Raw genomic sequence first — 25,568 nt, 5'->3', positions numbered from 1 at the left:
AGCAGTTGCTGGGCCCCAAAGCGGAAGTGGGCGGGGCCTGGCGCCCTCCAGCCCCCTGCCATGCCCAGGCTTGCCCTGGCAACTGTTGCTGGTCCCCAAAGCGGAAGTGGGCGGGGCCTGGCGCCCTCCAGCCCCCTGCCATACCCAGGCTTGCCCTGGCAACTGTTGCTGGGCCCCAAAGCGGATGTGGGCGGGGCCTGGTGCCCTCCAGCCCCCTGCCATGCCCAGGGTTGCCCTGGCAACTGTTGCTGGACCCCAAAGCGGAAGTGGGCGGTGCCTGGTGCCCTCCAGCCCCCTGCCATGCCTAGGCTTGCCCTGGCAACTGTTGCTGGTCCCCAAAGCGGAAGTGGTCGGGGCCTGGCGCCCTCCAGCCCCCTGCCATGCCCAGGCTTGCCCTGGCAACTGTTGCTGGGCCCCAAAGCAGAAGTGGGAGGGGCCTGGCGCCCACCAGCCCCCTGCCATGCCCAGGCTTGCCCTGGCAACTGTTGCTGGGCCCCAAAGCGAAAGTGGGCGGGGCTTGGTGCCCTCCAGCCCCCAGCCATGCCCAATGTTGCCCTGGCAGCTGTTGCTGGGCCCCAAAGCGGAAGTGGGAGGGGCCTGGCGCCCACCAGTTCCCTGCCATGCCCAGGCTTGCCCTGGCAACTGTTGCTGGGCCCCAAAGCGTAAGTGGGCGGTGCCTGGTGCCCTCCAGCCCCCTGCCATGCCCAGGCTTGCCCTGGCAACTGTTGCTGGGCCCCAAAGCGGAAGTGGGCGGGGCCTGGCGCCTTTCAGCCCCCTGCCACGCCCAGGCTTGCCCTGGCAGCTGTTGCTGGTCCCCAAAGTGGAAGTGGGCGGGGCCTTGCGCCCTCCAGCCCCGGCCACACCCAGGCTTGCCCTGGCAACTGTTGCTGGGCCCCAAAGCGGAAGTGGGCGGGGCCGGACCCTGTGGTTGCACCGGCGGGACATCAGATGTGTCGCAACCGGACCCTTCAGTGGCACATCACGGGTGCATTTTAGCACCTGGGGTGTGTCGGATACAATCCTAGGTGTGGGGGGGTCGGGGGTATGTAATGCACTCCCGGGCCGGATTTGAGTCCCAATCCTTCCTGATCCTGTCTGCCACTGCAGTACCACTCCTAGATCAGGGTTGCCAACCCTCCCGGTATTCCCGGGAGTCTCCTGAAAATCGGGTCCGCCCCCCAGAAGGGTGGGCAACCCTCCCGGAATCTGGGGGACCCCCCTGAATCGCGGCATGTAAATGCCGCAATCCGTGGGTCTCAGAGGAGGGGGCTGAGCTAAAATGGCACAATCGTGTCATTTTAGCCCCACCCCCTCCATGGAGATCAGTCATTTCTCCCATTTCCCATAATGGGGGCGGGGCTTAATGATGGCACAGTCAAGCCCCGCCCCCGATCAGGTAAGGAAAGTCTCCTCTCCGGGCTTCTCCCGGAGAGGAGCATTTAAAAGTCGGCAACCCTGTCCTAGATGGGAAAAATAGACAGTAAAGTGTATATCTGCGCTTGGAGGAAATAATAATATTACCACAGCAGTTTGAGGACCAGTCCTGGTTCAGGAATTCTTATTTGTAATCCGCATGGGTTCTTTGAGGAAAGGGGTGTCTGTAGCTGAGGCGTTTCACTAGAAGGGTTTCCAGTTTTTTCAAAGATCTCCAAGATGGGCCACGTGTTTGTGCCGCCCACTTGTGTCACTTAGCATAGTCATCCAACTACCTCGGTGCATAAAAACAACATCATGAGCTGTGGGGTGTTCAGGATAGACTAGAAATGATATACAGGGGTGGGGTCCTGGGGTGCACACCAATTGAGAGGTGCGACCCTGCAGAGACCTTTCAGTAGAACTGCATACAAAGTCAAAGGTGCAGGTGCACAAATTAAACTCCCAATTTAAAAATAAAATTTTGCATTTTTAGCGAGGTTCTTTGCTTATTTATGGCCATAAGTAACAGCTTGCCCACCGCGTCCAGGTGACCTCATTAGTCGGGCAAGTCCCTAACATTTTGGGGGGTACAAACCTAGGGCACAGGGCACCCCAAAATGGTGCAGCCGAGTGACCCCAGGGCAACACAAGACTGAAAGAAATATATAGTGAAACAAAGTTAGGATAGGTTAGTGAGAGAGGCTGCTAAAGATAGCAGGGGTAAGTAAGTGAGAGGTAAAATGAGAGATAAAGTAGTGAGAGGTGAAGTAGTGAGAGGTAAAGGTGAGAAATGAATTACATTGAAATAAAACACACAATAGGGATGAAAGTGAAAATGAAAATAAGTGTTAATTTGTGTTGCTCCTGAGGCCAAACAGCCACACCAGTCCAGGGGGGCCCACATGTTAGGGACTTGCCCGACTAATGAGGTCACCTGGACGCGGTGGGCAAGCCGTTACTTATGGCCATAAATAAGCGAAGAACCTCGCTAAAAATGCAAAATTATATTTTTAAATTGGGAGATTAATTTGTGCACCTGCACCTTTGACTTTGTATGTAGACTAGAAATGATGAGTGGAAATTAATGTTATTGAGGTCAATAATCGCGTAGGTCCGAAGGAGCAAATCTCCCCCCCCCCCCCCCCCAAATTCTGCGATTTGAGAGGTTTTTGTGTTTTTGTTATTTTAAATACAGATCCAAAACCCGAAACACAAAACACAAAAGGGCGGTGTTTTGGGAAAGAACCTTACCCAAAACACGCCCAGAGATACAGACCCGAAATCCTTAAACACAAAAAGTGCCCGGGGCATATTTACCCGTAGTAATTGTGGCGGTACGGGGTACAGCATGTAAAGCACAAATAGACTTGGATTGGGACCAAGGTGATTTCCAATCTGGACACTGGAGGGAGCAAGGCTGCAGTAGTAGCCACGATCCCCGCAGGATGGATGTTTTGCATAACCATACATTCACAGCCTTGACAAAATCATTTGATGCTCGGCTACCACCAAATGATTTTGCAAGCTCCTGCAGATCTAAAACACCTCTGTAGGGTCTCTGATCTGCGGGCGCCCTGTGCGGGAAGCTGATGGGCAGCTGACTTATGCTGACGTCACCTGTGAAATACCTTGGGAACACTCATGAAACGCTGGGCCACACTGTTGTGTGCGAGCGCCCGGTGAATAATCTAGGGGGCAAGGGGGTGTGGCCTACAAATTGCGTCACTCCCACAAGGTCCGCTGTTTTGCCACTGTGGGGGTTGACTATCAAATGTTTTTTTTTACCGATCGCAAATAAAATTGTCAAGGACAAATTCGAGGTGGGTGCTGAGCAGGCATCGGCCCACCTGCGTTCCCAAGGGAACGCCCAGTGTTTTCATTGGGATGCTGGGCTTTCTCCTGCTCCGGGCCTACTGTCTGCCCCCGCCAGCCAACCCTCTGGAGCAAACGGTCCCTGCTGTTCGCTCCTTTGCACATGCCCAAATACAGGCACGCGGAAACCCCCCACCATCAGAACAGAGCCAAATTCGACCCCGTCCGATCAAAGCTGAATCACCCCCAATGTGTCCCAGTTAGCTCTGTGGATTAAGCATTAGCAAGTATTTCTCTCCTTCTGCAGCCACCAGGTTGACGAGTGATGTTATAGAACCAGACACTTAAACATCCATTAGATGGAGTCAGCTTAATTAGTAAGGTGTCTGTCTCCAGTTATACCCCTTTTACACCAAAAACCCTGGTCGGACCCTGGTCTTTGAATGCTGGAGTATCCAGGGTCTGACCCTGCTTTATACCCCATTTACACAGCACTTTGACCTGGGTCGGACCTGGGTCTGCACCATTTACACTGAACCTGGGTCAGCCCTGCCTTAAATAATATTTTATATATATATTTATAGAAAAATATATATATATATAGAAATATATAATATATAGAAATATATAATATATATATATATATTATATATATATATATATTATATATTATATATATATATATATATATATATTAATATATATATATATATATATATATATATATATATATATATATATATATATATATATATATATATATATATATGGCAGGGCTGACCCAGGTTAAGTGCCTGCTGTGCTTGGTGTACCTGGGGGTACCGGGGTGCTGGGGGGTGCAAGGGGTGCTGGGGGTACCTGTCCTGTCTGCGGTCGGATCTCAGCGGAGAAGATGATGTGCGCCGTTGCTGTACCACCCCCCCCCCCCCCCCCGGCAGACGGTCCCTGCGGCGTGCGGCGTATGGAGTGTCAGTGGCGGGGGTCCCTCTGGCGCATGGGAACTAGTACTAGTTCCTATGCGCTGGAGGGACCGCCGATACTGACACTCCATACGCCGCAGGGACCGGCTGCCGGATGGGGGGGGGGGGGGGTGATACAGCAGCGGCGCACATCATCTTCTCCGCTGAGATCCGACCGCAGGCAGGACAGGTACCCCCAGCACCCCGGTACCCCCAGCACAGCAGGCTGACAGGTACCCCCCTCTCCTCAGCAGCCGCAGGGACCCCCCTCCTCCCGCAGCAGCTGGGAACATCTTCCCCAGCGCTGCACGCTGTGGACCCGCTGCGGGTGCCTGCACCCGCAGCGGGACCATTTACACCGACATTTACACGGGTCCTATCCGTGTTCTACCCAGGTCAGGACCTGGGTAGAGGACCCGTGTAAATGGAAACGGATACCCCCCATTTACACCGCCGCGGATCCGGGTCTGACCCGCCGCTGACCCGGATTTTTCGGCGGTGTAAAAGGGGTATAAGACAGGTCATGGGTTCTTCTAATACAGGGTGTGACACTTGCAAAAATTATGTTAGGATGCGGAGTCACCCACAGAATCGATATCGACGGCTTTCAATTAACTGATTCAAACTCACAGGGGAGGAGAGGTGCCCCCTTGCGAGCAGGAGCCCGGCGGCAGATGACTCAATTGCCTTCCAGATACACTTCTGTTTACACCCTCAGATAAGAACTTAACCATTTTCCCATAGGTGCGGATTATTAGATAGACAGTGACTAGATAGACAGTCAATTCGTCTACCCCAAAAGGTCAACATGCAATAGGTTGACAGGGTCAAACTGTCAACATGGGAAAGTTCGACAGGGTCAAAAAAGTAGACATGAGTTTTTCCCATTATTTGTGTGAGAGGGATATTAGTGGATATGTGCAGATTCTACTGTGGACAGGGCCATGGGTATCCCTGCGGATTAGGTTGCTGTGAGCTGGAGAGGACAGCGTTGGGCTCACACATGTCCCGGAGGGTTTGGGATCGTTTTGTCTACAGCAAGTTGGTCGACAAGCGTTAGGTTGACACCGTTAGGTCAACATGGTTCTAGGTCGACATGGTTCTAGGTCAACATGGGTCTATGTCGACATGGGTTCAGGTTGACAGGTCAATAGGTCGACACAAGCAATAGGTCGACAGGGTCTAGGTTGACAGTCAAAAGGTTAGCATGAAATGCCACCTGTCGGCACATGTCGGTTCAAAAAAACTGTGGAAAACCCCATGTTGATCTTTTGACTGTCCACCTAATGCTTGTGTCGACCTAATGACCTGTTGACCTAAACCCATGTCGACCTTGACCCATGTCAAACTAGAATAGGGTGACCAACCTTCCCGGTTTTGACTCCTAATATCCCGCGTCCCGGCCAAACCCATCCCAGGACGTGGAAAGTCACGGTTTTAACTAACTAAAATTGTTGGTGGATCGAAGGGCAGCCAGGGCCGGCCCTAGGCATAGGCATCCTAGGCAATTGCCTAGGGCGGCAGCCTATGCCTAGGGGCAGCACCATTGCATTCAGCTGGGCTGGTGGATGGACAGTCTTTACATACTTTTCGCCCAAATTCGCCGCATACATAGCTCCCTGAGTCGCCGCGGCCGCCCCCCGCTGCCCTGGCAATGATGTCAGCAGGCGCAGCTACTTAAGACATGTCCGCTTGGCCAGCCGCGGTGCACCCCCACGTGACGCACGCGGTGATACGGGCGGTGGGCGTCTCAGTGCTCGCCGTGACATCCCACTCTGTCCCACCTCTGTGGCGTGTGCTGGGAGTAGTGGAGGAGGGACAGCAGACAGAGCCACGCACCAGCAAACTGTGTGTGGCAGCAGGTGCCACCATCATCAGTGCCTGTGCCCCAGTGTGTGATCCCAGCCAGCCAGTGTGAGTTTTGAAGATAATAAACACTCACTGTCTATTATGTTTTATATGATTCAGGGGTATGTCTGTGTCTGTGACTACCTACACCATAATGACTCAGACCCCCCGTCCCGGGTTGGTCCATTGGAAAGTTGGTTACCCTAACCTAGAACCATATCGACCTATCCCCATGTTGACCTAACAGTGTTGACCCAACGCTTGTCGACCAACTTGCTGTAGACCCAATGACCGTATGCCATCCCGGAGATTGCCAGAATCTGTGGGTATCCCCTGGAAGTGCAGCTGCTCCATGCTGGAACAATTTCCTCAGGTTATGTAACTTGCCCTTCACATTTGTAGATATCTGGCTCCCTGCAGCAAGTTAGATGGGGGTGTCATGATTTAGGCCTAGTAGGTCGCTTTGGGAATTTAGCACTGTTATCACTTAAATGCTCATTTTATGCATACAATGTAATTGTTAATTAATTGGGCACTTAAAGCGAATTTATATCGTCAGTGGATGATTCCATATGGTCAAATGACATGTGTCCACTAGGTGGCAGCAAAGTGCAGGATATTCCGCTTGTGTGGCAGTGATTTTTTTTTAAAGTTTTTTAAGGCTGTTTAATGTTCCAAGTCATTTGGGAGGTATGAAGTTTCTGCAGGCAAAATATATTGTTCAGAATCCCCGCTGGGCTTCAATGGAGACTACATAATCTAATGCCCGATATAAAACAATATGACAGAAAAAAAGAAAGATGTGCGTTCTATTGAAGATGGGATGTTGCCCATAGCAACCAATTAGATTCTACTTCTCATTTGTTCATCACCTTCTAGAAGTAAATAGATAGAATCTGATTGGTTGCCCATAGCAACATTCCATCTGAAATAGTACTCCCATCTTAGTACATTTACCCCTACTTCTTATTGGTTTAGCACCTTCTAGGCATCCCTAGAGAAAGGCCGACCGGCTGAAACGCGTTGGGCCTCACAAGCCAATCAACCAGCACACAAAGATCCACACCGCATGCATTAGAGCCTCCTCCCGGCCGAGATTTGAGCACGCAGGCGCACCACCTTACCTCCGAACAGTCCCGAAAACTGCGGGAATGTCCCGGTTTTTGTGGACATTCCCGGGTTCCTCCCGGAGCCGGCAGTGTCCTGCGGCGAGGAGGGGCTGTTAGGAGTCCCCCCTGTCGGCTGTTGAGCAATGGTGAATAAACGCTGTGTGCATGCGCACAGCATCTATTCCCGCAGCCAGGGGGCTGGGGGCATGGCTAGAGGCTCACAGAGCCTCTGGGTCATGCCCCCATAGCATCAAAATGGGGGTGTGGCCTCGAGGAAGAACCGCGAGTATAGGCCACGTCCCTGAAATTAGACCACGCCCCCGCCGCTTCCTACAAACTACTTACTTACCATACCCACTGCACTGACTTTATCTCTCACTGACTTTATACCTCTGGCTTCTCCGGAACCCACGTACAGCATTAAATTGAAGGATATACTCTGCAAACTATATCATCATCCCCAGTGCGAAAGCACAATCCCTATTCCCCTACCCTGCCCAACTGAGACCGCTGCGGTCGGTCACCTATTATGAACATAGGTCCCAGGTGAGGGACCTATGGGAATAGGGGTCCCTTAAAAGACACCCTAAAGCCCCTTTTAGAGGGGTCCTGTAGAGTGATACCTTGCTGGCCTATTCTTGTTCACAACATCCAGGACAACACATTTTTTCTAGTTAATAGAACTCTATTTTCACCTACGTATATCAGCACACACACAGGGGCAGAACTACCGCCGGTGCAGACGGTGCAGTGCACCGGGGCCCAAGGGGTTAAAGGGGCCCGCCGCCTGGCGCTGTCATCAGCCCCAGTAAAATTTAGCTTTATTGTAAATGTTGCAGCGCGAGTCCGCCGCTGAGAAGAGGAGAGTTGAGAGCAGCGCCGCAGGCTTCCCCCAGCCCTCCGGCGGCTCACAACTTGCTGGTTCCACCTCTAGCCAGATGCCAGCCTTGATGGATAATTGCCGAGCAATGCGCTCGGTTGTCTCCTACTCGTGTCCCCTTCTCCTGCTGAGTATGGTGGGGCCGGGCAACACTGCTGCTGTCCTGCAACGCTGAGCAGAGGAGTGAAGGTATGATGCCCATACCACACACAAGAACACTGGACAGCCTGAGCTGAGCCTGAGTCCCAACAGCAATCATTCAGAAGAAACTGAATAAAGGAAGAAATGCTGGAACATGTATAGTACGTAACTAAAGAAGGGGACACAAAGCTAATTCATCATTTGACTTATACTCTATAAGGGCAAAGGTGGAGATTGTCTTAGGGGGCATAACATATATATTATATGTTTTTTGCTTTTCTGGGGAAGTTGGGGGGGGGGGTTAAATGCAATGTGTGCGTGTGTGCGCGTCAGAACTACTGTGACCTTTTCATTTTTTTTAAAGTTTATTAGCACACTTTAATGTCCCTTCAATGTGCCACCAGAACCCTCCATGTGCCCCTTATGTGCCACCAGACCGCTCCACATACCCCTTATGTGCCACCAGATCCTTCCACATGCCCCTTATGTGCCACCAGGGCATTATTTAGAGGCACTACAGGGGGCAGCATTATGAAATGGCACTGCAGGGGGCATTATGTATAGCACTACAGGGGGCATTAAGCAGCAGCACTAAAGGTGCAGAATGTAGCAGAACTACAGGGGGCATTATGAAGTGGGACCACAGTGGGTATTATGTATAATCGGCATTGCAGGGGGCATCATAAAGTGGCACTACAGTGGGCATTATGTATAATTGGCACTGCAGTGGACATTATGCGTGTAAGCAGCACATCAGAGGGCAATATGTGTGTAAGTGGCAATAAAATGCTATGGAGGGGGTGCAAAATTTACAAACACCCCCTCATGACGTGTGACCACACGCCGGTGGTGCGCGGTATCAGTGCCCCAAGAAACAATCTCTACTAATCAGTTGGTATAGCAACAGGCAGCCAATCGCAAGGCGCCTACTACTAAATGGGGACCCAAAAGACACTGCTGCTCTGAGACTCAAGCACAGAAATAGCTAACCCTAACTCTTAATGCAAGCTAACCTTAACTCTAATTGTAGTAACTTAACCCTAACCCTTATGCTCAGAAACAACTGAAAATATAACTGGGAGGGCCCAAAGCGTTTTTTTTTTTGCACCTGGGCCCACATCTCGCTAGTTCCGCCTCTGAGCACACAGTTTATAGAAACATAGAATTTGACGGCAGATAAGAACCATTTGGCCCATCTAGTCTGCCCCTTTTTTTACCCTTCAGGTAATCTCAACCCTTTTTTAATCCTTATTTCTTTGTAAGGATATTCATATGCCTATCCCAAGCATGTTTAAACTGTTCTGCTGTCTTAGCCTCTACCACCTCTGATGGGAGGCTATTCCACTTATCCACTACCCTTTCTGTGAAGTAATTATTTCTAACATTTCCCCTGAACCTACCTCCCTCCAGTTTCAGTGCATGTCCTCGTGTTCTATTACTTCTTTTCCCTTGAAGAAAATTTCCCTCCTGTACTATGTTAAAACCCTTGATATATTTGAAGATGTCTATCATGTCCCCCCTTTCCCTTCTCTGCTCTAAACTATACATCCTTTATTATTTCTTGGCAGACCCCACCAACATACAAGTTAAGCGCTTAGTATTCTTCTAAAATACTACCTTCTAGAAGATAACAGATAAAGGGCAGATGCTCTAATCCCGAAATGCAGTAAAAACTAGAGACGTGCAGACTCGGATTCCAGAGATCCGAGCCCCCACGGACGTCATCATTCCGAGCCCGGTTCCGAGTAGCTCTCGGAGATTCCCGCCTGACTCGGGTCCGTCCGTGTGGTCAGAACGTCATCTCCCTGCGCCAGATTTTGCGAGGCTTTAAATAGCGGCTGCTGCGCCCGCCATCTTCACTCCAGTCTAGTAGTGGGTTGGGAGAGGGTGTGTTGTTGCTGCTGCTGGGTCTTAAACTTGAGCTTGACCTTGAACGCAATATTTTTTATTCGCTGGGGCTGTCTCTCAGTGCTGCTGTGTAGTCTAACTGTGTACTTGTAGTACTACTGTCTCCTCTGTGCGGTCTACCTCTGGTGTGCTGTGCTGTAATTATTTTATTCGCTGGGGCTGTCTCCCTCAGTGCTGCTGTGTACTCTGTTCTCCTCTCTGCTTAGGGTGGGCTCTCCCTAGCAAGGAGGACAGTCTCACTGTGGACCTGTAGTACTACTGTCTCCTCTGTGCTGGGGCCTACCTCTGGTGCTGTGCTGCAATATATATTATATGAATAATTAATTATATTATATATAGTCCACTGGTGCTGCCTGCACTGAATCTGCCAGTATTATTTAGTTACTCAGTCCACTGTTGCCACTGGCAGTGCTACTGCCTACCTAGTGTACCTACCTAGTACATACTAGGCTGCTACAGGTATATCTAATTTAATTAAAAAATAATACTTGTGCTGTGTGGGACTGTAAAAAATAATTCCATGCTGCTGGTGCACTGACCTGTGCCACTGAGTGCCACTGCCAAGCAGTACCTAATAATAAAATTAATTATTAAAAATTCTGCTGGTGCACGATACTAGTATTGCTGACGTATCTACCTGTCTTGTGCCTAGTACTGTCTTATCTACCTGTCTGGTGCCTAATACTGCCATATCTACCGTCTGGTCTGGGGCTCACTGCCTAATACTGGCGTATCTACCTGTCTGGTCTGGGGCTCACTGCCTAATACTGCCGTATCTACCTGTCTGGTCTGGCGCTCACTGCCTAATACTGCCGTATCTACCTGTCTGGTCTGGCGCTCACTGCCTAATACTGCCGTATCTACCGTCTGTTTTGGGGCTCACTGCCTAATACTGGCGTATCTACCGTCTGGTCTGGGGCTCACTGCCTAATACTGCCGTATCTACCTGCCTGGTCTGGCACTCACTGCCTAATACTGCCGTATCTACCGTCCGTTTTGGGGCTCACTGCCTAATACTGGTGTATCTACCGTCTGGTCAGGGGCTCACTGCCTAATACTGCCGTATCTACCGTCTGGTCTGGGGCCCACTGCCTAGTACTGCCTAGGGTTACCACCTTTGTGTTGAGCGATTCCCGGACAGTGAACCGCCCCTTCACACACCCACTGACCCACCCCCAGCCCCGCCCCTTGACCGCCTTATGGATTATTATTATTTTTTTACATTTGCTTCAAATATATTCTTGATTTCGCACATGATAATGCCACATACACGTTACGTGACATCACACACTGCAATGCCCCCCATTACACGTTATGCCACACACTGATGCCCATTATGCCACACATCATGATGCCCATTACACGTTATGCCATGAGTGTACAATTTGAAAAGAAACGCATCATAACGCCTATTTCATGTCACACACCTGTATTATACCACATGCCAGAATGCCCATTACACGTTATTCCACACACTGTAATGCTCATTGCACATTACTGTATGTCACACACTGCAATGCCCATTAATATAATACGACAAGCTGTAATGCCTATTACATATTATGCCACATAAGTGCCACTTACCTACATGCTCATTGCTATGGGTTTCATGCTCGTTGCTATGGGTTTCATGGTCATTGTGTGGCACCCTGACCTGGGATGCCCCCAGGAGCAGGTACAGTGTAGGCTGGGTTGCTAGGCAACCGCAGCACCAGCGAAAACCCCGCCAGCAGAATCTAAGGGATTAAAACTTGTAGTCAGCGGTGGGCGCGAAAAAGAACCCCCGGGCTGATTGACAGCCAAAGGGAGACCAATAGGAAGACGGAGAGGAGGTGCCAGCAGGGTGAGAGGGGAGGAAGCAAGAGTGAGCGGCACGTGATCTAGAGGATGGCGAGGGGTGACCGGGAGAGCATGGCGCCCGGAGAGGAGTGAGGAGAAGACTGCGGCAGGAGAAGAACAGCAGCGAGTCCCGGGCAGAGCCTGAATACCGGCCGGGAACCAGCGACGCCACAGAGCAGAGAAGAAGACGCCGGGGAGAAGGAGAGCGGCGGGGAGAGACCTCAGCGCGGAGCCCAGCAGCGCAGAAGAGGCTGGCTGAGTGCGGCAATGCTGCAATAGCAGCACCCACACTAGCAGCCCTCCTGCAAGAAGAGGACCGGCACCAGTCCACCCAGGACACCAGGGGACCCGATCGCGACGGGCAGGAGCCTGCACCTTGCTCCTGACGCCAGGTATCCCCATGCTGGTTACCCCCTGGCCTGTCTCCCTGTGTCCACTCCCTGCCACCAATGGGAAGGACCCTCATTGGGGACCCCCTGGCCTACTTTAGGTGCTCACTCCCTGCCACCAACGGAGAAGACCCTCATTGGGTACCCCCTACCCTGCTACCTAGAGAACCCCTACTCTCCCCACATTACTAATAGTGCCTCACTCCGGACCGCCCCAGCCCTCTTTTAGGAAGCAAGGAGGGTAGATCCGCAGTGCAGCAGGACCTTAGTTGTACTGGACATCAAGGGGGCAGATGGACAGCGTGAGGCTAAACCTCTAAGGCGCCTAATGAATTATGTTGTTGTTAACCTGTACTATTACTTAACTCTTATGCCTAGAAATAAAGTTACACAAACACCTTATCTAAAAATAACGACACAGACACCAACTGCGTAAGGTTAAAAAGGTCATGGTTGTTTATTTAAGTGGTATGACCCCTATTTGTATAAGGGATGGCAAAGAAAGCGCTTGAGACCAGCCCCAGTCCCGGGTGTTGCCATGGCAGCGACCGTAGCGCCACAAACTGGCCACACCCCTTCTTGTGGGTACAGCCCACGCTGTGACGGACATACCGCCCCCTTTTATTGCATGACGTGAACCTTCCATGAAGGATCCAACGCCCCCAGCTGGAGCTGGGGACTCGCCCGCCTTCTTGGCAAAGGGGGGGCAATACCGCACAGAGACCACCTGACACCCCACCTGCTTGCTGGTCGAGAGCGCCTTCTCGCCGATTGTTAACTAAACGCTATGGAAATAGAGAACCAAATTTGGTGAGATGGCATCATGCCAGGTAGCACAGAGGAAAAAGGGTAGGGAGGGTGGGGATCCAGACTCAAAGAGGCTCACTTCCTGTCCCTGATCACTGATATAACCCTCTCTGGCTGACGCCCACCTGCTACCTGATTGGCAGAACTAACTGCCACTCAACTGTATTTCCATAGGGCTTCACACAGATGCTTCTGCTATACTTGCTTGTGGACAACAAATTCACAGGCTCTTAAATTCCCTCCAGCCTATGTGGCCCTCGCTCTATCTTCTCCGTGCAGCATCGTGCGCATTTATGTCAGCCCTTGAAGCAAGGAGCAACCCCTCCATGTCAGGGATCTTGGTTAGGAAGTTCTGGAAGTTGTAGGAAAAGTGTGGTTGCCTGCTGTTACATTGACCTAACTAAAGGAACCCTGCCATCTTGTGGCCAAAGTTCAGGCTGCAAGGAGTGCTTGATTAACTTACTAAAAGGATCCAGTATCTGCTACTCTGCCCAGGGACAGTATTCTGGAATTCTCCCTAGGAAGGTATTGATAAGATATATTTACTGTCATATCATATGTTCTGTAATAGTATGCCTTGTAGGTATTATGTCTGTGCCAGATTGTTAGCATAGGTAATGTCGGTAGTAGAGGTTTGCTGCTTATGTTGATAAGAACACCATTAGGCAGTGTACAGTCAGTATTGTATAGACCAACTGTTTATGTAGTTTACAGTCAGTGTTGTAGAGATAAACTGTTTAGGTCGGTTACAGTGTTGTAATATTAGGGCAATTGTTCGCTTATGTGCTTTCTCATTAAATAAAACTTAAGCGGTTGTACCTGCTGAGCGCCTTGCTTGAGTTCCAGGGGTGGCGTGTTCTCTACGGCCGACACGGCGAAGAATCGGTGTGGAACCAAGAGTATCCAGCGACTCAAGGTATTTATCTACGCCCGCCGTCGGCTTGTCACAATTGCTATGAGTTTCATGTTCGATACCAGGGGTTTCAGCTCGGTGCCAGGGGTTGCATGCTCATTGCCAAGGGAAGTGAGATGCTTGTTACCACAGGGGAGGTAAGGGTGACAGCAGCAGGCAGCTGAGCAGAGAACGTAGAGCAGGTCTGTCATTTACACTGCAAGTTACATTACGCAGTTCAGCACGCTGGGAACAGGGCAGCCTCAGACAGCCAGCCTGGGCTGTAGCCTCAGGGCAGGTAGCACTACATACTGCAAGATGTACTTCCCCGGCTAGTGCCCACTTACTAGCAGTCTCAGTCTGCTCTGTTATAGGGCAGCTGGCAGGGCACAGGCACCCTAGAACTGGCAGTGGTTGCCACTGGACACAGACAGGCAGGAGCCAGCCTGATGTCACAGTGGCAGCCAGCCAAAATTCAAATGGAGCCGGGAGGGAAGAGGACCGCCAGATCATGAGTGCAGCCTCCCTGACCCAGCGTTCTTGGGGAGCTTCCGCCTTCTGCGCCGTATACATACCCTGGAAAGAGCTGGCCCAGGCTGCGTCTACTGCAGATTATGCAGTGTTTATTCACAGGCTGATTCACCAACCCCGGGACGGCTCTAGGCTGCATGCGCCACACACACACAGTGACAGCATGTTGCTTGTCATTCTGTCACATGCACGAGTGAGTGGTGCGGTCCCTAGCCGCTGCCATTATCACAATATTGAGCAGCGCAGCAGCCGGATGACTTGCAGACCAGACAAGAGACTAATGAGGTGATGGCTGCTGTGTGACCTTGCCACCCACCCGGACTCCAGACACCGGGCTTAATTACTAGAGATGTGCAGACTCGGATTCCAGAGATCCGAGCCCCCACGGACGTCATCATTCCGAGCCCGGTTCCGAGCAGCGCTCGGAGATTCCCGCCTGACTCGGGTCCGTCCTCGTGGTCAGAACGTCATCTCCCGGCGCCGGATTTCTCGAGGCTTTAAAAGCGGCTGCTGCGCCCGCCATCTTAACTCCAGTCTAGTTGGGAGGGAGGGAATCGGTACATCTGTCAGAATGAACTTAGGTCTACAGTCATTAGGTCGACCCCATTAGGTCGACTGGCAGGAAGGTCGACCTGATTTAAGGTCGACATGGGCCAAGGTCGACATGACTTAAGGTCGAATTTGCATAAAGGTCGACATGAGGAAGGTCGACTGGTCATAAGGTCGACATGTGTTTTTCACTGTTTTTTTATCCGAATGTCGACACAGTCGACATAGAATGAGAATCGGACGCTCGCAATGCTTCGGGCACGGTGGCTCGCTTCGCTCGCCACAGCTTTAATAACCTCCTTCACGCCCTAGTGGATGGTAGGGCATGAAATACCGCCTGTTGGCACATGTCGGCTCAAAAAACAGTGAAAAACCCCATGTCGACCTTATGACCAGTCGACCTTCCTCATGTCGACCTTTATGCAAATTTGACCTTAAGTCATGTCGACCTAGGCCCATGTCGACCTTAAGTCAGGTCGACCTTCCTGCCAGTCGACCTAGTAGGATCGACCTAATGACTGTAGACCTAAGTTCATTCTAATAGATGACCGCTTCCCGTTGGGAGAGGGTGTGTTGGTGCTGCTGCTGGGGCTTAAACTTGAGCTTGACCTTGAACGCAATATATTTTAATCGCTGGGGCTGTCTCTCAGTGCTGCTGTGTAGTCTAACTGTGTACTTGTAGTACTACTGTCTCCTCTGTGCGGTCTACCTCTGGTGTGCTGTGCTGTAATTATTTTATTTGCTGGGGCTGTCTCCCTCAGTGCTGCTGTGTACTCTGTTCTCCTCTCTGCTTAGGAGAACAGTCTAACTGTGTACTTGTAGTACTACTGTCTCCTCTGTGCGGTCTACCTCTGGTGTGCTGTGCTGTAATTAATTATTTTATTCGCTGGGGCTGTCTACCTCAGTGCTGCTGTGTACTCTGTTCTCCTCTCTGCTTAGGAGAACAGTCTAACTGTGTACCTGTAGTACTACTGTCTCCTCTGTGCTGGTGCCTACCTCTGGTGCTGTGCTGTGACTGTAATATTATATTATATATTAATAATTAATTAATTATATTATATTATATATATATAGTCCACTGGTGCTGCCTGCACTGAATCTGCCAGTATTATTTAGTTACTCAGTCCACTGTTGCCACTGGCAGTGCTTCTGCCTACCTAGTGTACCTACTAGGCTGCTATATCTATTGTAATTTAATTAAAAAATAATACTTGTGCTGTGTGGGACTGTAAAAAATAATTCCATGCTGCTGGTGCACTGACGTGTGTGCCACTGAGTGCCACTGCCAAGCAGTACCTAATATAAAATTAATTATTATATAAATTCTGTTGGTGCACTGCATAAAGCTACTGGTGGTGTGTAATATAATAACTACCTTTTGTGGTGACCACTGGCAGTGCTACTGCCTGCCTGCCTGCCTACCTAGTAGTTTATTTTCTCTACCTACTAGGCTGCTATATTATTAATAATTAATTGAATTATATATAGTCCACTGGTGCTGCCTGCACTGAATACTGTGAATAGAGGTTGCCAGTATTATTTACTCAGTCCACTGTTGCCACTGGCAGTGTTACTGCCTAAGTGTACCTACCTAGTAGTACAACTACATACTAGGCTGCTATATCTAATTTAATTAAAAAATAATACTTGTGCTGTGTGGGACTGTAAAAATGTCGACTATGTGGTATTGACCTACTGACTGATCATCCAGATATCATATAAACTGACCCTAAGAGCAGATAAATGTCTCCTTGCTGAAAAGGACACTATGAGAACGTTCAGAGGCTGTAGGACACTAGCACAGGAATGATCTGGATTGACGCTGTTCTTCTGACTACTAGTATGTCAGAACTGATAGAAATGATCCCAATAGGCCTTTTAGAGCAGTTTTCCTAGTTCAATGAATTAAAATACTCTATATAAACTTAATACTTGATTTAGCTATTAACTTAGGTCCATAAAATATAAAAATGGGAGAAAATAAACATTATTAAGTAGTAAGTACTGTTGCCTAAAAAACACAGTAAAATGGAAAAAGGTGGGTACAGTATATTTACTAAGCAGTGGACTTCATCACATCCTCACAGTGTCTGCCTGATGTTACAATTACTATTTAAATATTACAGGCAAAAATAGCTGGTATAGAAAAGTCCATTGTTTAGTAAATACAGGCCATATCATAACTACTGAAAGAGGCCAGTGCTGCGAGGTGCCACCACTCACCGCCTTCGCGTCCGAGTCCGACACAGGCAGCCTCAGCAGCACTCACGTGTCACTGTATCAGGCAGGCCGCTGGTGTGTGTCACGCCGCAGCCGATGCCCGCAGGAGGAGCCGGGGAGGAGTCAGACATGTCACAGTGGCACTCTGTGTCCCGCCTCCCTCCTCCTCCTCCAAGCAAGCGTCGATGAATAAGAATATAACTGGTTCCGACGTGTGTCATGGCCCCGCGGCCGCCCCCTCCCTCTTCTTTCCTCTGGAGGTAGGTTAGGTATGTCTCGAGACGTCATGTAAGTGTCTCTGAATGTGACACTCACACTGTGATGGCTGCCCGCAGTAATCGGCGGTGCTGCTGGCTCTGCCGGGCGGGGGTGGGATCAATTCCCGGACTATGTATAGTCCGGGGCAGCCACCCTTCCGGACTCCGGACGCCGGTGTCAATTACCGGACTGTCTGGAGTAATCCCGGACGGGTGGTAACCCTAGTACTGCCGTATCTACCTGTCTTGTGTCTAGTACTGCCGTATCTACCTGTCTGGTGCCTAGTACTGCCCAGGGGCAGTTCCAGGATAAAATGACAGGGGAGGCACCATGATAAAAGAGGGTTTAGGTGGGGGAGGGGCGGTGTAAGTGGTGCCAGTGTACATGCTAAGAGACCGGCAGAGAGAGGGTGGAAATGGGATTAAAAATAGGCCCTGGCATTTAAAGTACCCAGGCCCACCATGGTGACAAAAGTGAAGGATGTAGTTGCGCGCGCGCCGTAGGCGCGCTCCGGAAAATGGGGTGTGGCCACTCAACAGGGGCCCATACTAGACCCCATTATACTTGCCCCTTACACATGATGCCAAATGGAATGAGCCAAAATTCACATAATACCACACGGATTGAGCCAAAATTCAAATAATGCCACATGGATTGTGTCAAAATTCACATCAAGCCACACGGATTGAGCCGAAATTTACATAATAACACACGGATTGAGCCAAAATTCACATAATGCCACATGGATTGAGCCAAAATTCAAATAGTGCCACATGGATTGTGTCAAAATTCACATAATGCCACACGGATTGAGCCAAAATTCACATAATGCCACTCGGATTGAGACAAAATTCACATAATGCCACACGTATTGAGCCAAAATTCACATAATGCCACACGGATTGTGACAAAATCCACATAATGCCACACGGATTGAGCCAAAATTCACATAATGCCACACGGATTGAGCCAGAATTCACATAATGCCACACAGATTAAGTCAAAATTCACAATACGTTTCATAAACAGGGACATTGTCCACCAAAGGCTCGCATTAAACATTTACACCATAATGTCCATTACATGTTAAGTTACACGCCATTATGTCCATTATGTATTATGCCAAACACCATAATGCCTATTAAAAATGATGCTACATAAGTGCTGCTTATCTACATGCTCATTGCCAAGGGTTCCATGCTCATTGCCAGAGGTTCCATGCTCATTGCCATGTGGGATTACATGCTCATTGCCAAGAGGAATACATGCTCGCGGTAAATGGGGGACAGCCGCCAGGCAGAAGTGATAGCCACTGACAGTGGCAGAGCCTGGCTGTATTAAGAGCACTGCAGGTCCCGGCTATTTGAAATAATACCCCTTTCACACCAGAAAATGCATTCCTAGGTTGGCCCCTTTTACACCAGCCTAGTCCCTGCATTTTCTGGTGTGAGGGGGAGAGAAAACCACCCCTCCCCCCCTTTAACCAGTTATCTTATTTAACCGGCTATATCGGAACCAACTGATCCATTTACATGAGAGAAGTATCATATTGAAGAACGTTTGAGTGGGCTTTGAATGATTTTGGTCCAGTGAAACTGGAACGTTTGGTTCCAGAGTAATCTGCCCTCAAACAACATGAACAGCCATGAAATTACATTTCAAAAATAAAAAAATTAGTTTACACGTAATATCTCTTGAACTGATTGACCGATATGGACCAGCCTGGTATCCTATTGAAGGCCCAGCGATTTGGAATTGAATGAGATCAACCACAAGCTTCTGTGGTGCCAGGGGGGAACTGGCAGCCATCGGAACCGGGTGGGGGTCGGAATTGACGGGTCCCATATTATCCTATGGGGAAAAAACGTTACAGCTTTGCCAGGCAATATCTCTGGTTCCCGGGGGGCTAGAGACACGGGGCTGGGCTCGTTGGAAAGGGGGTGCCCGGGTGCCCCCCCCCCCCCCTGAATCCGCCACTGTTTGGAACCTAGATCAGAAAGGATCCTTTCTGTCAGTTTTATTAGTGTCAGAGGGATACGGTCACTAGGTCGACACCACTAGGTCGTCATGCAGCAAGGTCGACATGGGTTAAGGTCAACCCAGGTCGACATGGGTGTAGGTTGACATGGCATTCAGTCGACACAAGCATTCGGTCGAGACAAACATTAGGTCGACATGGGCTAGGTCGACAGTCAAAAGGTCAACATGGGGATTTTCACTGTTTTTTTAGCCGACATGTGCCGACAGGCGGTATTTCATGCCCTACCATCCACTAGGACGTGGTGGGAGAATAAAATAGTATGCCGAGCGTAGCAAGGCACCGTGCCCAAAGCATGGCGAGCGAAGCGAGGGGATGCGGTGCACTTTAAACTGTGTCCATGTCGACTGTGTCGACATTCGGGTAAAAAACAGTGAAAAACCCCATGTTGACATTTTGACTGTCAACCTAGCCCATGTTGACCTAATGCTTGTGTCAACCTAATGTCACGTTGACCTAGACACATGTCGACCTTGACCCATGTTGATCTAGTTGTGGTCGACCCAACGATCCCAACCCGTGTCAGAAACACAGCTACATGTTTTTCCAGATTCCAAAAGCATGGGCTCTGCTGCCATCTAGTGGTAGAAAATCAGTAAACACTGGCTCTGTCCTACCTATCCAGTGGCGAGTCTTCTGTTTCCAGATCTCCCTGTGCTGGTGTTGTGGACTTGTTGTCGGCTCCAGTCTTTAAGCTTCTATTGGATGTTGTAGTTCTCAGGTCTATGAAGACAGTGGGGATATTCTCTAAGCATCTATCACTAGGAGACAGGTGTGTTTCTGTTTGGAGAAGACCTGGTCTGTGACTGAATAGTCTGCAAACACTAGTTTGCAGGAATCTATGATCTGCAAACTCTCTTTGTTCTAGGGAATAGGATTGCCACCTAGCAACAGCTGGTGGGTTATGGTGTAAGCCTCCCGACATACGCTGGAATGGTATAGTGAAATAAAATTTTCACTTACCTTACCACAGCCAGGGGAGTAGAGAGCTTAGCTGCTGATGCATGACATGTGCACAGGCAGTGCACATATACTGCAGGTCATGCAGGTGCACTCTAGTCACATGCACCTGCTGTATATAAGGCTAAGCTCCGCCCCCTGAGGTCAGATTTTACAGAAGCTTACAGATGGCAATCCTAAAGTGGAACAAGAGAGAAATACCATTGTATGCAAAGACCATTGTATGCAAAAATAAATGTTAACTAGAACATTCATAACGAACATAGATCAGATCTGAGAAACTCTACTGGAAGGAGTAAGAATGAAACTGGGTTGGACTAGGAACCAACAACTGAAATAACTGCCATGCTGTATTGTAGCCAGGCATGTTATAAACTGAGGCAAACTTGTGAGTATAGCAGAGAAGAGGAAATAATTAATTTCTGATCTTTAGGTGACTGCACTTGTTGCTTCTTCTAGGCCTTTGGAGTGCCTTGAATCAAAGGATAAGTTAGGTATATAACCGAACCTTAGAGAGAACAAGCAGCAGACCTAGCAAGGTACTGGGTGGGAAGGGTGGGAGCTGTTGCTAGGTGGCAATCCTATTCCCTAGAACAAAGAGAGTTTGCAGATCATAGATTCCTGCAAACTAGTGTTTGTTCGTCGGGAGGCTTGCCACCTAGCAACAGCTGGTGGGTAGACTACCACACACCTGGTGGTTGCTCTAAGGAACGCAATTCTTTGAGAACCAGAAGGCCTCCAGCAATGTCTAAAGAAAGTCCAAGCGGATGAACAATGTGCAGCTTGCAATACAGGCTGAAATGGTATGCCTCTAGCAGCCATTGAATTAACTGCGTCACAGTGAAGGGGATGGCCTCTGAAGTGGAGTGTCTATTCCAGAACTCTGTATGGTGGAAACTATACACTCCCTGGTCATAAAAAGGTCTGGCAGGATGAAAAATATTCTGGCATGTGAGAGAGAAGTTTGTTTGATGTCTCTCCTTACAGGTACTGTGAGGGGTAAGTAAGTGGATTGGCAATCAACTATACAAAGATCTGGATCTGACTGGTCTCTGACCAGATCACATTCCACCAGAGGTGTGTGCATGGAACTTGTTTTTGTGTGTCCCCGTAGAATAATAAGGAAACCCATTGGCGTAGGGGTAATCCAGGTTCAGATATGTGGTTTGACGAAAACTCAGCCCCCCTGGCTGCAAAGGCAGGGGCTAACAGTGAAGCTAACTTCTTTGAAAGGCCAAAGATATCTGCAGATGGTGGTATAGTGGCCAAGAAGTACAAAAAGGGATTAATGTCCCACCAGGTAGAATGCCATAGCATGGTGGGCTAGCTAGAAAGAATCCTTTAAGTATTCTTATTCTCTGAGGCCTGGGATAAGGAGAGCTAGAGTCAAGCCATATGAGCATATCTTGGCATAAGCCAAACCTGTTTCGAATGTGGTGGCAAGGAAGTCCAGAGTTATGCTAGGCTCGGAAAAGGGGGCCTGAAGAAGGAAGGTTAGAGGACTGTAAGGCTAGACATTCAATTATGGATTGATATCTGGATCTTATTCTAGGCCTAAAACAGGCAAGGCGTGGAAAAGGCAGAGAGGTTGGGAATGGTCTGCAACCTAGTAATGTTGCAATCCACATACAATGTGGAAGATGTTTCAGTAGGTCTGTGCTGCCCTGGAAGCAGTCTGTAGATGAACCTAGAGGAAGCCCGGAACCTTGTGAAAAAGGTTGATAAAGGGAACAAAACTCTGGAGGGCCAGACAGAGTATGCCAGAAATATTTGGGTATTTTGGACACGTCTGTTTTGATTTTGTGGATGACCCACAACCGCAGAGCCAGAGGGAAAAAGGCATATGAAAGTGGAATGTCAGCCCACGAAAAAGGACATAGCATCCATGTGGAGAGTCCCTTGATATTTGGATATGAATGTCAGAACTTGTACGTTTGATGGTGTTGCAAGCCTATCCACTTGTGGGTGACCCAAGGTCTTTGCAATTCTGAGAAAGATCTCTGGTGTGTTATGGCAGCAGTGGGATCTAAATCTACACCTCCGAAGGAACTGGAGAGTCGCTCAATCCACAGTATGACTGGTTATGTATAAGGAAAAGGCTATCTTGTTTAACTCTTCTTGTATGCATGTAGCAAACAGGAGAATGGACCGCTGTACTGCCCACTTCCAGGCATTTATTGCCTGCTGACAGAGAATGCAAGATCAAGTGCCTCTTATTCTTTTGAGGTAGATAAACAGTGGTTTTGTTGTCCAGACAGAGCTGAACTGAATTATCCCGTGGGTCTAAGGGAAATACAGAGGATATAGCCAATCTGGCAGCTCTTAGCTCTGAGATTGATATGAGCTTTAGAATCTCAAGCGGTCCACTTCCCTCCTACTGTATTGCACTGGGTGAATGCCCCCCAGCCCATGAGGGATGCATCTGATGTGATGACTATGTCTGGAGTAGGAGGTAGGGGAGATCTGGAATAGGAAATGTTTTCCAACTGTGAATCTCCCTGTGGACTATGGGAGATAGTATCATTTTGTCTGTCCCAATCCTGTCAAATAAGGGATGATAGGAGGTTCTGGAATTGTCTGCATATGAGAGGTAAGTGGAGAAAACCCAGGATCTGAGGCTCTCATTTTCCTTATCAGCCTAGCCAAGTCTCTCAGTGAAAACTGAGCACCTAAGAAACAGACTTGTATGGCGTTCCACTTGTCTGAGAGAACCGCTATTGATAAAGAAGAGGAATTTATCAAAGACCCCAGAAAGACAACAGATTGGGAAGGTATTAATACAAATTTCTCAAGGTTCTTATGAAAACCTAGATGCCAGAGGAGCGACAGGATAAGATACCTGTGAGAAAAGGGGGGCAATTGTTCTGCATGCACTACCAGGAGATTACCTAGGTAGATAATAACAGTGAACCCTTTACTGTCTGAGGTGTGTAATTGCTGCCTTTATGATGCATATGAGTATGTAAGGGGCATTGGACAGTCCGAAATCCATTACAGTCCAGTTGCATGGAACGTCTCTCCACAGGGAACTTAGCAGCCTCCTATGATTTGGATGTTCCAGTATCATGTTCAATGCCTCCTTCGGGTCTGTTTAGCTACAATGTTTAGCTTGGACCAGCCTAAAGGGTATATCTGCTAAACCCTCCATATGGAAAGACCAAGGTTTCATATATATTCAGTACTGGCCTATATGAAAGGTCCTGTTTCCTTACAGGGAAATGGTAGCTGACCCAACCTATTTTCAATTGTCTGCCGACTCGATCTAGCCCTGTTAAAGGGCCAGGGACATTATTTATCCAGCATCCAGAACTAGTGTTCCCTGGATGGGAGCATATCTGGTTAGGAAAAGAAACAAGGGGATAATGCCCCTCCTCCCACCTGTACATGGTAGTCCGCCTACAGGAGGCCAATGCTCTGGAAAGACAGGGAGGAATCCTCTGTCTTTATTAGGATGATATTCACTTCACCTCTCGTGACCTGTGTCTGGGAGAAGCCTCCTCTGAGCACTCTGTGGCTGTCACATTGCTCTAGGTTCAAACTGCTGGCTCTAACAGAAAAAGGAGCGAACGGCGAATAGCCAGGAGAGACCATAAACTATTAAGTCTGGGCTACCAAAGGCCATGAAGTGCTCCCATTGTCTAGCTGTTATCAGGATGGGGGCAGGGAGGTAGCAGGAACTGAATAGGGGGAAGGAAAGAGAGAAGCAGGTAATAGGCGCCTCCCCATGGGAGTAGACCCATACTTAAGGACAGGACAGGTATGGGGGAGGATCAGAGAGAGCAAGAGGGCACGCAGTAAGGATTGTCTTTATCCAGCAAGAACATCCAGAATCCCAGATAGTGAACCAGAAATATTAGGATAAGTATCTCGATAGTTATTCGGGGTATATCTGGGGATATTTATTTGCAATTGCATTCCTTCTTATTCTTTTACTTAATTCCATATTAGGCACCCTGCTACCCTGCTACAAACTCCCAATGTCTCTGTAATTTTATGAATTCAATCTTTAATGCAGCAAGAATTTTATCACATGTTTATATTATGCCGGGTAACTTTCCCCTAAGGAATAAACGCACCTAAATCAATGCACAGTAGTTTAAGGCCAAACAATTAGTACTTATGGATTTATTATTATACTTGCTGCAGCCTTTAGAAAAACAGCAAAGAATTAGGCCCAAAGAATTCAGGCAAGTTGCAAACAATGTCCCCTTTCCCCCCTCCCCCTAATTAAATTACTGAAGGCATGTTTACATAGCATAGCATGCAGAGATCATGACAATACCTTCACCTACCCCGCCCACTAGGCAGAGCAAACTTTGGCTGCCCAGCAATGTAAAACATATTATTATTATAGTATTATTTATAAGGCGCCACAAGTGTTGTGCAGCGCCGTACAAACATGAAATGTATGATTACAGAGCTGAGTTATTTCAGATCACATGTATGGGGGAATTACATAGTTTTAAGTAACATAATATAATATTGTGCAGCACTGTTATTAGGATATGGCAAAGCATAAGTTTAGATAGGCAGAATGCAAATATGGGAACACATTGTTTTGTTTTTGAAGTTAATATAATGCAATATAAGGCAAGAAAATTCATTATATGGTGCAATTTTCAGCGTGCAAGGCATCATAGGGGAATAATAGACAGTATTATAAAGATGTTGATGATTGGGGGAATGATAAATGGTAACAGGTTACATTAAGCTGCAGTCAGTAATATAATATGGTGTCACATACAAATTAGTAAATTCATTGTTACATGCGTGTATGTACAATAAGAATAGTAGTACAGGAGATCAATAAGTGAATTCATTACGGTTGTGCAGAAGCATTTTACTTCATATTAGACTTTTATATCTTTGGCAGATCCAAACTTACTGTTATTTCATGAAAAGCGCTGGGTTAATCTGCTGCTGTATACAAATCTGTTGCTGTTTAGAATTTTGTTAAGTCAATTAATGTATAAGAAGTAATGAATATAATTAGGGCACAAGGGTGGAACCAT

At 48.6% G+C, this 25,568-nt stretch overlaps 2 protein-coding genes across 3 annotated transcripts in view; one reads left to right on the top strand and one right to left on the bottom strand.

Moving 5' to 3' along the window:
• Positions 1–25,568, bottom strand: part of LOC146020071 (dynein axonemal assembly factor 8-like) — a 309,887-nt gene that overhangs the window by 238,658 nt on the left and 45,661 nt on the right. For both annotated transcript variants that reach the window (XM_083152871.1, XM_083152874.1), the window contains one exon: positions 20,214–20,411. In XM_083152871.1, the coding sequence (XP_083008997.1) occupies positions 20,214–20,411 (198 nt within the window). The remainder of the gene's footprint in view (positions 1–20,213; positions 20,412–25,568) is intronic.
• Positions 1–25,568, top strand: part of LOC146020074 (ankyrin repeat and SAM domain-containing protein 3-like) — a 137,034-nt gene that overhangs the window by 72,067 nt on the left and 39,399 nt on the right. The window lies entirely within an intron of this gene.

This window comes from Crinia signifera, chromosome 7 (genome assembly GCF_055691185.1).
Source record: "Crinia signifera chromosome 7, ASM5569118v1, whole genome shotgun sequence".
NCBI lineage: Eukaryota > Metazoa > Chordata > Amphibia > Anura > Myobatrachidae > Crinia > Crinia signifera.
Note: the sequence above shows the minus strand (reverse complement) of the source record. Positions and strands in the feature narration are given on the sequence as shown.